This window comes from Apostichopus japonicus, chromosome 13, assembly GCF_037975245.1.
Source record: "Apostichopus japonicus isolate 1M-3 chromosome 13, ASM3797524v1, whole genome shotgun sequence".
Lineage (NCBI taxonomy): Eukaryota > Metazoa > Echinodermata > Holothuroidea > Aspidochirotida > Stichopodidae > Apostichopus > Apostichopus japonicus.
Genome location: NC_092573.1, coordinates 5,651,058 through 5,667,453, shown reverse-complemented (window position 1 = coordinate 5,667,453; position 16,396 = coordinate 5,651,058). Strand labels below are relative to the sequence as shown.

Genomic DNA, 16,396 nt, shown 5'->3' with positions numbered 1-16,396 from the left:
TTTCTAAATTCTCGTTGTAAGTTCGATCTCCTTACGAGGTAAAATTGTCCTTACCACCTTCTTCAAATGTTTCAAGGTTCAAAAGGAATCATTTGTCATAGTCCTGGGTCATAGGTCAAGTGATACTGATACAAGTTGTTGTTGTTGGTGCCTTCTTCATCATGGTTTTGACATCTCACCATATTTCCTGAATTAGGAGGGATTTTATCTATACCATTATACTTTAGATATACTTTTGGATACTTTTTTTTATTTTGGCAGAACTGCTTGAAAATTTCAGGGATTTACATAACATATTAAAAAGGTACAATTTTGTATACTTTCCTACCATTAGTAAAACTTTAACACCTCTTTTCGTTTTGTCTATAGAAGCACTCTAGCATCAGTTGATCTGACCGTCCCTGATACAGTCACCGAATGGATCGGAAATGGATTTTGTATCTCCGAGACGGATGGCATCGGCATATCTAGCACCAGTAGTCTTCAGGCGTTTCAGCCATTCTTTCTGTCATATACTCTACCGTATTCTGTGATCAGAGGGGAAACATTTCCTGTTAAAGTGATAGTCTTTAACTATATGACTGACTGTTTGGTCGTAAGTAGACGATGATTAATTTTGTTTTAAACATACAATCGTTAGAAGAGATCCGAAAACCAATTATCGACACACAAAAGCTGAAGACTTGAGCAAGTCTAAGTATGACATCACAGAGCCACACCTGCTTCAACCTTTTCGTGGTTTTCATCATTTGCTACGTTGTTCTATCCTGTAAGGGAGAGGTGGCATGCAAATGGTTTTACACACTATAAACTAACACATCAAATTATGACAGGAATCGAATCAACTTGAATCTATTGAAAGAGATGCTTTCATAAATTTGCGAAAAAGTTTGCGACTCCATTTAGTTACATTTTTGATAAGTGTTGAAGTGTTGAAATGTTAAGTGTTGAAGGCAGTTGGCCAAACAGAGTAAGGAATCATACGACAGAAATGAAAGGAGGCATAGGCTAGTATTTGTAAGCAGACAGTTTCATAGACACCAACAATTTTACGAATATGATTATCCTTTCTAAAATTGAGAATCCTGCTGTAAAATAATGCAACAGCTTTCAATCCATTATCATCATGAAATGTCTGAAATGTTTTGTGATGAAATGGTGACAATGAGGTCCTTAATGTTATGTTCATGTTATGCTAAGTACAAATGGTATGTGCATTTATGCACTAATAGCAAGGCTGTCTGGAAGAAAATGTTGTTTCTATGGGTATGAAAGATGCAACAGTGTTTTCAAATTTATGATAGGCTCTAAGAAAATGTTATCCTGCTATCACAATCTCAGGACAGAGAGCCCAACAAGCTTCTACGTTTGAAATAAAAATTGTCCAGCACTGACAATTCTTGATTATTTTTGACATTTCTTCCGCAGATTGAGCTTGTTCTTTCCGAATCAGAAAACTTCACTTTAGCAGAAAACGAAGAGCGAACAAAGCAGCTGTGTGTTTGTGGATCTCAGTCAGCTTCCGTTGAGTTTAACATTATTCCAGCTGTCATTGGTTCCATGCCAATTGAAGGTAATGTTATATAATGTGCTCACACCTTGTTGGTGACCTTTGATTATAAGGATCTTCCATCCATACATCCAAGCTGTTGCTCCCACACCATTTGCTTTGGTACTGACAAAACTCACTAAAGCTGTTGTCCTTGTCCGGGACTTCATTAAGCTAAAATCAAAATAAAATTAAACTGTTAGCAAACTGCTTATCCACTAGAGAGCCTGTGTAAGAGAATGTGTAAAAGTAAGTTGGCCTGACGTTTGGATCCTAGCAGGATCTTCTTCAAAGGCTAAAACTGAGCTTCATTAAGCTGTACACAAAAAGCAGATCAATTTTCATTTGTTGTCATGGCAGTTCCAAACATGAAATCCTTTAAATCGCTTCTCCTCCAGGGGTTTTGATCTGATCTGAATAAAAATTTGTAGGAGTGGTCGGTTGGTGAAGAAGCATAAAATTTGTGAAGGATGTAAGGTCAGAGGTCATCTCAGATTGTAATTATAACTGAAGAATGAAATTATTTTTCAAAAGTTTTCTTCCTTTGGTGTGAATATAATTTTGACCATAGTTGGTAACAATAATCAGCTGAAAGTGGGGTAAGAGAAAATCACAGTAATATTAGGTCTTATGAAGCTATTAGCAGCCAAAAAGGAAGAATGCTTCAAACCTAGTCATATCTCCTAGAGGCTTGTTCAGATTTTCAGCAACGTCGCTTTAAGTAACTCAGTCTGTGAAGACGTGGTGCAATATGCAGTACAGCAAAATATTTTCAGTTATCATTTTGAGTAATTAGTAACAGGAACAAAAACATGGGACTGGTTGCAGTACAAGGTTATTTTCCTCAGCGGTCTTTGAGTACACTCCTAAGCACTCCATCTTATCTCTGTTTGTTTGGTTGAGGTCAAAAAAGGTCAAGGGTTGTCAAAGTGTATGATAGCAATGCCCATCAATAGGTTAAACCCACTGAACAATCTGTGCCCAGATTTTGATGTCAATTCAGTGGAAATTTGTGTTTAATTGTCAAAACATTTCTGGAAAATGGCTTAAAGAGGTTACTACCAAGCTTCCATTATTTGAAAGAGGACATCTCAGACTGGGTCATTATCTGTTTTACACACAGGCAATATGGCATGGTTTTACTTTCACAATGTTTGAGTCCTCTTTGTAAAAGTCAATTGAGCTATCGTTGATATCCTAGTTTATCACATAGTAGTTCCAAACCAACCAATTCCACTCTCAAATACATTTTTTCTCAAAGAAAATTAAAAAAGAAAACAGGACACCATGCTCCATATCAGTGATAGAATTTGAAAATACCAACTTGCCTCTTGGTACACCTTAGGTAGACCCTGGTTTCTCTGAAAAATCTGCTTTTTGAAAAGAGTACCTACAGTTGCAAATCTTTTTTGTATGAAAGCTATCCAGTTTTTCCCATGATTATTGGATATGATATCCACCGTTTCCTGTACGAATCCATTCAAAGATACTTTTCACACTACTGCCAGTAGAAGGCACTTTATCTTCATTGCCTCTCTTCATGTAGGTGACACCTGGTAACTTGTTAATAGAGTTGCATGTATTGGTTTGTGGGTGCACCCTATGGCCATTAGTCTCCCAGGGGTTATGGCATGCTGTAGTTCCCTTGGGAGCGACTGTTTGAATTGTTAAGTGTGCGGGTGTGACAAAGTAACAGATGACCAAGAGTTAGCTGAGGTGAAGTCACGTTGTAATGATTAATTTGCCATTTGTATTATCGTCACACATTTGTTGTTAATGATATGCATAAACCTGGACAATTGTACCCCAGATAGCAAAAAGATGTGGTTGGATATAAAGGTCTTTGAATCAAATTGTTGTAACATCTGTTATTCATAAATAATCATGTAATACCTACTTACAAATACTTTTGTAAGAGGTTCTTCCCATTTCAATAAAAGATGTGGTCTTGCATTCACAAAAATTGCTGGAGACCGAAGCCCTACAAAGTGGTAGAGAAGACCAGAGAGGTCGAAATTGTTCATAGATAATTACAACACATTTTGAGAAGGAAATAAATTGTATATCAGTTTGTTTGCAACTATAAAAACGAAGACCTAATCATTTGTTTGATATATTTTTGCTTCTGCTTATCATTTTCAGTGACAGCTATGTCAGTCTCTGATGATTTGGCCACTTGTGGTAATTCCTTAGTGATGACTCTCTCAAATGCTGACGATGCGATCAGACGTGAAATCCTCGTTGAGGTAAACTTGTATCAATGGCTTTATGAAAATTGAATTATACTAAAGGAGTCAATCAGTTCTGTCTTTTAAATCCGGATTTGTAGCTGAAAATATTTGTCAAACACATATTGTATATAGTGAAACCTATAGTTTTGTAAGGTTGTAGCTTCGAGTCATATGATTAGCTATTCCAAGGTGTTTTATTCAGACTGGAGCATAGCATGATTTTCTCCAAAATTCAGAACAATTTAAATTAAAAATTCTGGCCAATTTATAGCATCATGAAATAGCTATCTCTTTGGCCAAATATCACTGTTGCATTTGTTGTAAATATCTGTTATTTTTTAGTGGCTAAAACAGCAATTTAAAGTAGAAAGATAAATGACTGGATGCAGTTGATAATTTGTATCTTTATGTTCACAGGCAGAGGGTATCGAGCAGGAAGTCACAAAGAGCGACATGTTTTGTCCATCAGGTAATCTAAACATTGTTACGATAACTCTTTAATAGCCATTTTCCCATCAATAACAGGATAGCAAAACAAGAGCAAAATGTATACATTGAATTGTAGCTAACAGCTAGAAAACTTTTACTAATTGTTAGCCCAGAAACCCAAGTTTACAACAGTTGAGTTAATTGCGTAAAAGTTTGAGTGCCTGACATTTCCATCCCAAGAGGATTTTCTTCAGGGTCCATTAAACTGAACGAAAACAAACTAAGAAGACATTGCAAGCCACCGATGGACAGACAGTTAAATTGGACAAACGAGTCAATGAATAGAGGAAAAATAGACACATCAAAGGAGAGGGGTAAGATGAAAGGAGAGGGGTAAGATGAAAGGAGAGGGGTAAGATGAAAGGAGAGGGGTAAGATGAAAGGAGAGGGGTAAGATGAAAGGAGAGGGGTAAGATGAAAGGAGAGGGGTAAGATGAAAGGAGTGAGCGATGAGAGGATTAAGGGCTGTGGAGATTTAGATGACACATATTTTTATTTTTAATATGATGTGTTTTTCACTCTGATAGATTTTACAGATGGTTTTACATGGACTCTAGATCTACAGCCCCCTACAGATGTTGTTCCTGACACTGCCTGGGCTAAGGTATCACTCTCAGGTAAATGCAGATCTTACTGTTACTCTGAATCATTTTGTAGCATAGTTTCCCTAGATCATCAGATAGTGAAAGTGAGATAATGTTGTTAGTTTGATGTTACTGTTAATATCACACTAGATATTTAAAGCAGCTTTCTCGTGTTTGATCTGCACATTTAACAAATCTCTCTGGAGTATTCACTCAAGATATGGTTGACATCATTGACAATCTAAGACATCCAATTTCAAACCTAGATTTTTTTCCCCCACAAAATCAAGGTAATAAAGAGTAAAAAATTAATGACTTGAATCATGTGCTTGGTGATTTGTTTTTTCTTTTTGACTCAAGTTAATATGTTTGTGTTATGTGTTTGCTGGTCAGTTGCTAGTAGGACGTCCAAGTTAAGCATGAAAACACTGGTCAAACGTTGTATTTCAGATCATATGGCAAGGCCTATGCACCCAATTCATAGCATAGAGCAGATTTAGTACATGGTTATTTCAGGGAGCAGGCAAATGCAGTCATATCTTTACCACTCACGCAAAAACCTTGATGCAAAAGCCTTGTTATGTTCATTGTGAAAGGTACACATATGAATTATCATGCAAGCCTGGACTAAAAGCATATAGGTATCTAATTCTTCATGGCTGGTGAAATATCAAAATGGTTGTCATAAGTTAACATCATTTCATTGTGGCCTAGCTGGTAATGATTATGTTAGGAAGCATGCAAATGCAGTCATGTTTTTACCACTCAAAATTTCATGTAAACCAGAAAAAATGGTTTTGTAAAAGGCACAGGTGAATTGTGCAACCAGAATTAAATAAAAGATGTGTATCTTTCACCTGAGGGCTGGTAACATCAAAATATTTGCCTAAAGCTGACTTTACTTGGTGTTGTTTCCAGATTTCAGAAGACTGCTTGTAAGAGGTAATGATTATACATTACGTGTAACTTTCCTTTGGCGAAATCTCTGTCTGGGCAACTGAATTTGGTTTGATATATTGTTAGGAAAAAAAATTCTACTTTTCATACCCTAGGTGATTTAATGGGACCTGCACTCTCCAATCTGCAAAATCTATTGCAAGTACCTTATGGTTGTGGTGAACAAAACATGCTGACCTTTGTACCTAATGTCTTGGCCATGGAATACATGACAGTAACAAAACAGCTCACACCAGAGATTGAAAAGGAGGCCATCGATAACATGAAGCTAGGTTACCAGCGGGAGTTTAACTATCGTCATGACGATGGGTCTTTCTCAGCGTTTGGCAAGAGCGATGACTCAGGAAGCTCTTGGTTGACAGCATACGTCATCCGGTCATTTTATCAGGCCAGTCAGTTCATCGACGTGGACTTTGAAGATCTTCAGCGTAGTGTCGATTGGCTGAAAGGACTTCAGAAAGTCTCTGGGTGTTTCTTGTCTGTGGGAAAGCTTTGCCATAAAGATATGCTTGTAAGTGTAAACTTTGAGACCAATAGGCAATTGTTTGTGAAGGATGCTACAGCTCCAAGCTCCTCCCCTTCCCCTGTTTCAATTCATGTAGCATAACTTGTTTATTGCTCCTCACAAAGCATAGATATGTCTGGGGAGCTAAAGAAAATCAGGTTTATTATCATATAGTACACAGGGGAAGAATCACATGCAGATTTTTGAGAAATATTTTCTTCAAACCCATAGCGTGTATCATTAAGGAGAAGAATCACATACAGATTCATGAGAAATATTTTCTTTAAACCCATATTCTGTATCATGAATTAACATTCATTCAATAACCTAAAATAACCACATTGATTCATTTATTTATCAAGGGTGGCATCAACAATGATCTGACCCTATCAGCCTATGTCCTAATCAGTCTCTTGGAAGCTGGAGAAGATCCCTCGGTAAGTAAATGTTTCGATTAGCCTTTGATTTCGGAAGCGGCTCTTGAGTATAGACCATCACATCTGTATGCAGTTGTCCCTCGACTGCTTTAGTGATAATTTACAATACAATACCTTTACTGCAAGGGATTTCAGGTTTCCTATTGCCTTTAGTGAAAACTCATGAATGTTTGCATTTCACAATGTTTGAGTCCACACTTACTGTACTTCAATGTGTACTTGTAATCACCTGCCAGCGGTGGAAACTATGTGACCGAATCAGTGTTTGGATATTTATAACGTTTCCACAAAATGATTTGGATTTGAATAGAGAAATGCTTGGAGGGTTTACATTCAACACAGGATAACATTAAATCTTAATATCTTAACTCTAAAACAGTGTATTGGAAGAACAAGTTTTAGGAGGGGGATTTTTTTAGGGGGGAAATGACAAGTCATACTTGTGAACACACGAGTGAAGTGTCCATAAAGTATTGGAGTGATAAATAGCTAACAAAGTACCCGATTTTTATGTATATAATGAACCATAAGCCAGTTTGCAGCTTTTATAGTGAATCGTTCTCTCATATTATTTGACTTCACTTTACCAACTTCAGGGTGACGCCATTACCGCTGGACTTGAGTGCTTGGAAGATCAGGTCGACTCTATTCAAGACACCTATGCTCTATCTCAAATCGCCTACGCTCTCGCGTTGGGCAAAAGTGACAAGGTTTCTGATGTTTTGGACACTTTGGAAGAGATGGCTATTTATGAAGATGGTATGTAGTATATTTTACCTATTTAGGAAAAGGTTGTAATAGTTCATTTAAAACTTGATTAAGAACATGAACCTGGCTGGGAAATTATAAACAAGCAGGAAACAGGCTAAGAACATATAAGCTAGAACTAGATTCAAACCAGCTAGAACTAGATTCAAACCAGCTAGAACTAGATTCAAACCAGCTAGAACTAGATTCACAACCAGTGACCTCAGGTTTGACCAACCAAGCTACCTAGCTCTCTATTGTCGGGCGATTCCTTCATAGCCATTTCTTTGCTGGGGGTGCCAGTCAGAAGCCACATTCCCTTGAATACCATGTAACCAGGGATCACACCCCCAATATTATTCAATATAAACCAAAAAGTTGCAGGGAAGGGATTTCAAGGGAAACAGATTATTTTATACATTTATAATATTTGTGTTTATGTACATTTCCTGTAACAAGGCCAGCCAGTCTACCTAGAGTAGATTAGATTTAAAATTTTGAAGCCAATTTTTTTGTTTTCATTAATGCAGAGGATAAGTTGTATTAAGTTGTGCCTTTTTGGATTCAAAGGAGACCTTCGTAGACCTCAAATACTAAGAGTGCTAATTGTGCAATTGTTATCAGGTGATCAATGGGCATATGTGTGACTTTGTTTTTAACAGGTGGTAAGCATTGGGCTTCCAATCGAGCAACAACCGGCACGGCCAGTCATTACAGCCCTTCATCAGCTGATGTTGAAATGACATCATACGTGCTTATGACCTACATGGTGTTATATTCTACCTCTGAGGTAGTGGTTCAGGGGCTACCGGTTTCCAGATGGTTGGTTCAGAGGAGGAACTCTAGGGGTGGGTTTGGCTCTACGCAGGTACTTAATATTCATTTTTTAACTGATGTCTCTATTCGTTGCTGGTATTAAACGTTTTTGAAAATTATTCATAGTGGAGGTCATGGTAGGTCAATAAAACTCTGTCTTTTAATACAGTAATGATAGTATGTCTAACTGAGTTACCAGGTTATGAAGGTGATAGTTGGTATACATTATACTCCATGACTTGAGTCAATGATTTGATTAATTAGGCATTGATGATTTGATTAACTAGGCATTGATGATTTGATTAAGTAGGCATTGATGATTTGATTAAGTAGGCATTGATGATTTGATTAACTAGGAATTGATGATAAGAAAAACTAGGCATTGATAGTTGAATAACTAGGCATTGATGACTTGATTTAATAGTCATTGATGACTTGATTTAATAGTCATTAATAATTTGAATAACTATGCACTGATGATTAGAATAACTATATGCATTGATGATTAGGATAATTAGCCCTTGATGGTTTGAATAACTAGCCATTGATGATTTGAACAATTAGCCATTGATGACTTGATTCACTAGGCATTGATGATTTGATTAACTAGGCATTGATGATTTGATTAACTAGGCATTGATGATTTGTAAGGTAGTGTTGACTTGAAGCAGTTAATTAGCATGCTGTTGATGCCTGGTTCCAGAGATAGGCAAACAGTTCATGCTATACTCTATGAGTCCTTATTGCATGAAGACATTTGGATAGTCGTGTAGGAACAAATGAGGACTCATCCTAACAACTCAATTGGTTGTTTGCTTTCTGCTGACCATTGGCTACTGTTGTCATATATCACACAGCAGTGCTATTGTCATTTTGTGAGTATTCCTCAGACATATTGTAAACACTTCCAACTGCATTAAAACCTCACAAGTCTCAACAGTCTGTCTTTTTGGTTCATTGCTTTGGTTTGACTGTAAAGGCGTGACACACAATGTGATTGTTTGAGTTTTTCATTCTCTCATTCTGTGCATGCAAATGGGCCAAAGTTTGACCAGCCCAATGGTACTCTCTCATCATTGTGTAAGTTGTACCAAAATACAGGCAGTCGTTTATAATGGCCTGCATAAATAATGTCTTTTAATTGTTAACTCTCACAGGATACAGTCGTGGGTCTGACTGCCTTAGCAAGATTTGCAGAGCACACTGTGGATGGAGATCTCAACATACTTCTTAGTGTGGAGAGCAGCCAAGTCCAGGAGGATTGGGGTACCAATCAAGAACTGATGGCCACCAATGTCAATCGCTTGGTCCTTCAACAGCTTTACTTGAAGAACATTCCCACCACCCTAACCTTTCAAGGAACTGGTGCTGGTTGTGCCTTACTGCAGGTATACTCTGTGATTTATACAGATATATGTTTGAAGATAGTAGTTCCACGAATAGTTTACAGTGGCCATACCCATGTCCGTTTTAATTATGGTAACAAGTTAAGGGGATGGGTCGGATGGATTTTGGATGCCGGTATATTAAGAAATAAACATGAGATATCATTCTAAGTATCCAACAGTATCATGTCTTAGTATCATGTCTTAGTATCATGTCTCAGTATCATGTCTCAGTATCATGTCTAGATATGTAATCTTAAATACCCTGCCTCCTTAGAATCTGGCGGGAAGAATGATGTTCATATGACATTTTGATTAGGCAAGATCTGGTGACACCACACTCGATTCCTTCAAAGGATGGATAAAGTACTTGAATATATGATATGTCATTTAAGTTCACCAAACTTGCACCAGCAATGATGAGAATTAAAGGAAAGACGTATTATATGAACTTTTGGGACACAGAATTTTTTCCATATAAGATTGAAGTGTTAATAAAACTTGTCAATTAGGAGTAGTCAGATATCTGTAACCACCTCATCCTCTTAGGAAGCTGACAGGGTTTCCAACTAAAGTGTGAATTTTACATGCCGGGAACAGAACGACTCTTCAAAGAGAAAAAAAGACAATAACTAACCATGAAGTTGGGGATCACTTCTTTACTTGGCATGATGTTAAAATATATTTAAGGAAACAACACAAAAGATAAATAAGCCTCCAAAAGAATAGGAAACAGGTACCATTTTAACCAAATATTCTGGATAATGTGGGACAAAAGGCAGGGAAGGAATGTGAAGTTTATTTTAAGAAAGAGTAGCTCTCATTTGGTGGAAGATTTCTTTATCTTATCTTATTTATTTCTTACACATGTATGCGTACATGTATGTGCATATGTACTGACATCCTCACATAAACTTTAAAATGTTTATCAGAGCCTTAAGGGAACTCGCTATTAAGAAAGAAAAAAATGCATTTCAAGCAGATAGTAGCATTTAGTGGCAAAGATTTAATGGACTTAATGGAGTAGTTAGCAAATAAGACTGGCCTTTAACTTTGCATTAAGAATATTTCTACATGATTTGGAGAGTTTGATGTCATTCAGAAGTTAATGTCAGAGTTTAAAAAAAAGCACAAAAAAACATTATATAGTTATTCAGTAAGAGTTTATTCAGTAAAAGTTCTTATTTCTAGAAGGCGAAGTACCATTGACTTGAAACGAGTTGTGTAGTTATAATTGCTTCCTTGACTTGGTGTTTACATTCATATGCATTATTTCTGTAGCATTTGATGATTGCTTTCCCATTCCTTACAAAGGTCTCGACTTTCTACAACACGTACCCAGAGGAAGCAGAACTACCAGAGTTTGAGCTAAGTGTGACAATTGGAGAAGTAGCATTTGTCCGCTGTTCTGAATTCTTTGTCAATGTATGTGCAAGGTAAGAAAAGAATGACTCTGCCAAAATACCCTCCCAGCCACCCCCCCCCCCCCTGCCAAATAGAAAAAGAAAACCTGGTAGTTAAAAGTTTGTGGGCTGTTTGATAAGAATTCTCATGAAGTAAGACATTGATTGCAGCTTAACCTCATTTCAAAAAATCTCCTTCTATTAGAATTAACTGAATACCTTGAAAGTAGCTGTTATAAATTGGCATTTACACTGTGGTAGTCCAGGTTTTTTTTTTCCATGAGGTAACTGAGAGAATGCCCAGCTTCTTGTGGTTAGGGAAATGTGAGGTAATGATTACTTAATCAGGTTAGGAGAAGATCACCTGCAAACTTATCTTTTCATCAGGCTATGAAACATTGGTCAAGGTTTATAAATGAAGAAAAGAAACAGACAGAAGAAAGGAGAATATGAAACGATCTGCCTTTCGGTTCTTCTTGTTCTACAAGTTTTTTTTCGGGAAGACCTGGATTCACTTCTTGCGCTTTATGTATCAGATCAGCAATACCAGTCTTGTCTTTATCTCGTGATGGGTCAGAGGTGAAATCTTTGAAGATGATTTGACTTTAAACTGAGTTACACCAGAGGCTTGTGCCCCCCCCATGCCCCACCTTTCCCCCGCCCCATTTGCTCGTCTGGATCCAATTCTTGCGCTTTATGTATCAGATCAGCTATACCAGTCTTGTCTTTATCTCGTGATGGGTCAGAGGTGAAATCTTTGAAGATGATTTGTCTTTAAACTGAGTTACACCAGAGGCTTGTGCCCCCTCCTTGCCCCACCTTCCCCAGCCCCATTGGCTCACCGCCAAGGAAATACGCTACAATATCCGTCATGTTCATACATGGTTTGTTTCTTCTCTTCCAGTTACACAAGTGAAGATGGGGCGTCAAACATGGCTGTGATAGACTTTAGATTACAATCCGGCTATGTGGCGTCAAAGGATAGCTTGGACACCCTCAAGAAAGAGGAACCTTCCCTTAAACGTTACGAGCTGGACGGGAAGAGTGTGCTCTTCTACTTTGACGAGGTAAGTGTCTCTGAGCAACACCTGTCAGGACTGTTAAAACTACTTTATATTCAAGAGCAATGCACCACAATGAGATGAAAGACACATAACAGAGAACCACTAGCTGCATGATAAGTTGAGTATCTGTAGATACATATAAGTCAATTGGATAGCAAAATTCCATAAGAGGGTTCAGTGCGCTTGATTAGTCCTGTTACCTATCAAATAATGAAGAGCAAGTTCAAAATGTTCTTCCTTTTTTCTAAATATCATTGGATGTGCTGCAATGAAGAAACAGGAAAAACTTTAGAACCAAAATTGGATGAATATTTTTTCGTTACTTGATGTTAATTTTAAAGAAAAGGAGTAAGTGCTGTATTAACTTGATCAATATCAATCTACAGTTTGAGTGATTCACTAACGAGTTTGGTAAACATTTTATGACTTGAACGTAGAGATCTGTCGTAATATGAGAAATGGGTTATTGCACTCTTGGGGGTGGGGGGAGGGGGAAAAGGGGGGTACATAAACTTTGAAGGTCAGTGGGGCACTTGCCATCTTGTGTCTGAATGCATACGGTTTCAGGGATTTTCCCAGCAGAGTTTTAGCAAGAAGAGTCAAGTCTGTGTTTCTCCGTCCTGTTTTCTACAGATACAATTACAGCCTACTTGCATTACTTTTACCATGAAACGGGATATTTTAGTCAAGGATACCAAACCTTCATTTGTGACTGTCTACGACTACTACAAGACAGGTGAGACACATTAGAAGCTCAGTCGTGTTTGCATGACTAACAGAAAACATAAGAGCTGCATTTTCTCGAAGTCTCCCTAAATCATCTAACATATCACAGAAAGTTAGGCCATATTTGAGGCCATATGAAGATACGACAGATAGCTTGTTGGGCCTTGCTGCTCCAACCAGTTGTCTTTATGTTCTCCCATCCCATCCCATCACCACCACCTCCACCACCTGACACAACAGTAGAAATTTTTGATGTACAAATGTATCTGCCACTGTAGTGTTAAAGATTATTTCAGTTTTTTTGTAGAACAGGTGTTGGCCTACTTTGTTCACCACAACATGTCGAATGGACGTTGACCAAATTATAGCTAGAGAAATAAGAGTAAAATCCATTGGAAACTCACTATAAGGAGTGTGTTTGTTGTCTGTGATGATTTCTGTTAACTTCTTACTCTACATCAGTCATGTACTTGAGGGAAAATGCTCTGGCAAGGAATCACAAAGCTTCTATTCTTTGTGATTCACTCAATTCTTACATTCTCATGTTTCTTGAATTTGATTAACAGATGTAAAGAAGACAGTGACATATTCTCTGGACTGTTCGTCCGAGACTGAACTTCCTCTCCTGCCAACACAGAGAAGATGGGGTAGTCTTACCGCAGTCGACATGGAAAGGCTCCCTGGTCCTATCCTGGGTAAATTGGATCATTAAATGATATTCTGGTGGCAGAAGGTGATAGCTTTAAGACCAAAGATGTGTACACCCTCAAAGAATACTAATTAGAAGGGTGAATAAGTGCTGGGAAGGACCCTCGATGATTTTTGACTCAAAATAGCATATTCTGTTCACATGAGTTAATCGTTGAATGTAATACAAATCTTTTCTGATCTTATCGTGGACATTGAATTGTAGGAAATAAGTAGTGTGAACAGAAGACCAGCTGGGGTGAGGAGTAGGGAACCTGTATAATTAAATAGGGGGCAGTAGATATAAACTACATAGGGGGCAGTAGATAAAGAACAGTGGTGTCAATTGCTGATGATGCTTCTCTGATAATCTGTACATGTTAGAGTCTTCCGTATTGGTGCTAATGATGAGAACTTGAATAGCACAAGTAAAATCAAGAATTGTCTGAGGGGAACCAGTGGTCTATGCCATATCGAAAGTAACTTTGTGCCCCCCCCCTGCCATTTACTCTGATAAATATTACAAAACTGCAAAGAAATTTAGTGATCTGTGCACCATGTACAAATATCAACATGACAAGCTTGATCAGTTTGTTTACTATTGATGATAATTTATTTTCTGATTTTTGCAGATTGTCCAGTCTGTGAAGAATCGTTACCAAGCGACTTCTTGAACAAACTCTGCGACTCAGATCACGGTAAGTTGCAGGAAACTGTCCGCAAACAAAAACGACTCTCTTGAAGGTTAAACACGTGACGTGTATATCTCTTCTAAAACTACACTATTTTCTAGTAAATTAAGTTTACAGCTATAGTGATCGTAAGCGGAAGACTTTGAAGGATCATTTTAGAGTATGCTCATATGCTGCTGTCTCATTCAGCATAAGCAAAATAATCAAATCTAAAGGCATCCAGCATGATCACTGTTATATGTTCTTTGACAATCATTACAAAAATATAGTTCATAAAGCAATGATGGAAAAATTAAGGCTGACAAATACAGAAAGACGAAAGTCAGTTTGAATGTTTAATTGTTATTAACCAGGCCAACATGATGAAACAGAGAGTGTGAGCAATCATAATGTGCCACTGAATGTGAAACATTGAATGGAAGTAAACAAATATCAACTAATTCGTTAGGGACATGTTTCCAGGTGTTTTTCGAAAAAAAATCATCAAATTGTCGTGACACATGAGTTAATCATCCATCGTACCATATTAAAGTTCAAAGTATTAAGGTATTTCTGAGCTGCTTTTGTTCCGCTTCCGCTCATCCATGGGTTTCTCGATCAAGCAAGATGAGAAGATCACAAATTTGTGTAAATTCCGATTATTGCTGTATGTTACTCCTCGTTCATCTGATGAACAGCCTCACTATATTTTATGCAGAGGTTTTAAATAAATATCCTTCAAAATCTTCTTTTCTTTTTCGTATATCAGTGTTTACCTTCAGAGCCAGGCAGAGGCACAGATGTAAGTTACTTACCGATTATGCCTCTGGTGAGGAAACCCTGAATACGTATGTGTCTTACAATCTAGCCGAACAATGTGACTGCGAACTCTTGGAGAGTGAGTATTCCTTATGTTGTTTAATTCTTTCTACTTTCTTGGGGAGGAGGAGGGGAGGGTGGGAGAGGTAGAACTGCTTGAAAGATCTTATTTGGCAAGATTGTCTTTGAGTGAAACCCCAAAAAATAAAATATTAAACCAATACAAGGAAAGGACACACGGTAGGCTAATTTAGTATATATACATACATTTAGTATTTACATTTAGTATATATATATATATATATATATATATATATATATATATATATATATATATATATATATATATATATATCCCGGTGGAGGCTGGAAGTTTCTTCATTGTTCTGGATTTTCCAACTCATTACAATTTCAATTATATATATTCATTTGCATTTGTCGTTTACCTCCATATCATTAAAAAAAGTCTGTTCAAAGTATCTCTTTTGAGATCCGGCATTAGGAATCACAAATGACTTCGAGTTGGTTACAATCATGTTTGATCTCTAGAGTAAGGCAATACAGGTGACAAAAGCCTATAGTGGAATTATGACCTTCCTGACCGGTTTCGAACCTCTGGACATACAATCAGCATCCATAGCCTAGTGGTCAGGGTGTCCGCATATAAAGCGGAAGGCCAGGGTGGAGTTTTTTTATTGTTCTGGATTTTCCAACTCATTATGATTTCAATTATATATATATACATATATATACAATTTGATAAGCTGAGAAATGAGATATGACTCATAATTGACAAATAAGGAGTACTGTTGCAAATATATTGGAATTTTTTGGTCCCCCGGGACCTTCGTCAGCAATACTTGGCAGTGGAATGAAAAGTACAGAATGAAACACAATTAAGGTATGATGCTAGATAAGTGTGACAGGCACTGGTATACATGACTAATTGCTACCCCTCATCAAATCCTTTATGAGCTCTGTCAAACTGGAGTTTGCTTCATTCAAAGATGATCGGTCTATAGGAAAATTGTATACGGTAGCCCCCCCCCCCCTGCCATGCTAGCTTTTCATCAACCCTCCCCACTCTCCATCCTTAGATTGAAGATTTAAAACAGCCCTCCTTGTTTGTCAATTATGAGTCATATCTTATTTCTCTGCTTTTGTCTAATAATATTTTATTTTGGAGGACACATGGAATTTTTTTATAACATATATATGTATATTGTTGGTTTCATCTGTCAAACTGTGAAAGTAATTGTCAAAAGTTTGATGCAAACGTTTATGAATATAGAAAGCAAAAATAACAACAGTTTGAACTGCATTATT

The 16,396-nt window shown here is 37.3% G+C and overlaps 1 protein-coding gene across 1 annotated transcript in view; it reads left to right on the top strand.

Moving 5' to 3' along the window:
• Window positions 1-16,396, top strand: part of LOC139978175 (pregnancy zone protein-like) — a 39,797-nt gene that overhangs the window by 21,688 nt on the left and 1,713 nt on the right. The window contains exons 18-33 of the mRNA XM_071988096.1: window positions 370-595; window positions 1,429-1,573; window positions 3,692-3,795; window positions 4,198-4,249; window positions 4,797-4,886; window positions 5,906-6,321; window positions 6,678-6,752; window positions 7,349-7,511; window positions 8,162-8,367; window positions 9,473-9,703; window positions 11,015-11,136; window positions 12,008-12,170; window positions 12,801-12,903; window positions 13,460-13,588; window positions 14,213-14,278; window positions 15,021-15,149. Coding sequence (XP_071844197.1) covers window positions 370-595; window positions 1,429-1,573; window positions 3,692-3,795; window positions 4,198-4,249; window positions 4,797-4,886; window positions 5,906-6,321; window positions 6,678-6,752; window positions 7,349-7,511; window positions 8,162-8,367; window positions 9,473-9,703; window positions 11,015-11,136; window positions 12,008-12,170; window positions 12,801-12,903; window positions 13,460-13,588; window positions 14,213-14,278; window positions 15,021-15,149 — 2,420 coding nt within the window. The remainder of the gene's footprint in view (window positions 1-369; window positions 596-1,428; window positions 1,574-3,691; window positions 3,796-4,197; window positions 4,250-4,796; window positions 4,887-5,905; window positions 6,322-6,677; window positions 6,753-7,348; window positions 7,512-8,161; window positions 8,368-9,472; window positions 9,704-11,014; window positions 11,137-12,007; window positions 12,171-12,800; window positions 12,904-13,459; window positions 13,589-14,212; window positions 14,279-15,020; window positions 15,150-16,396) is intronic.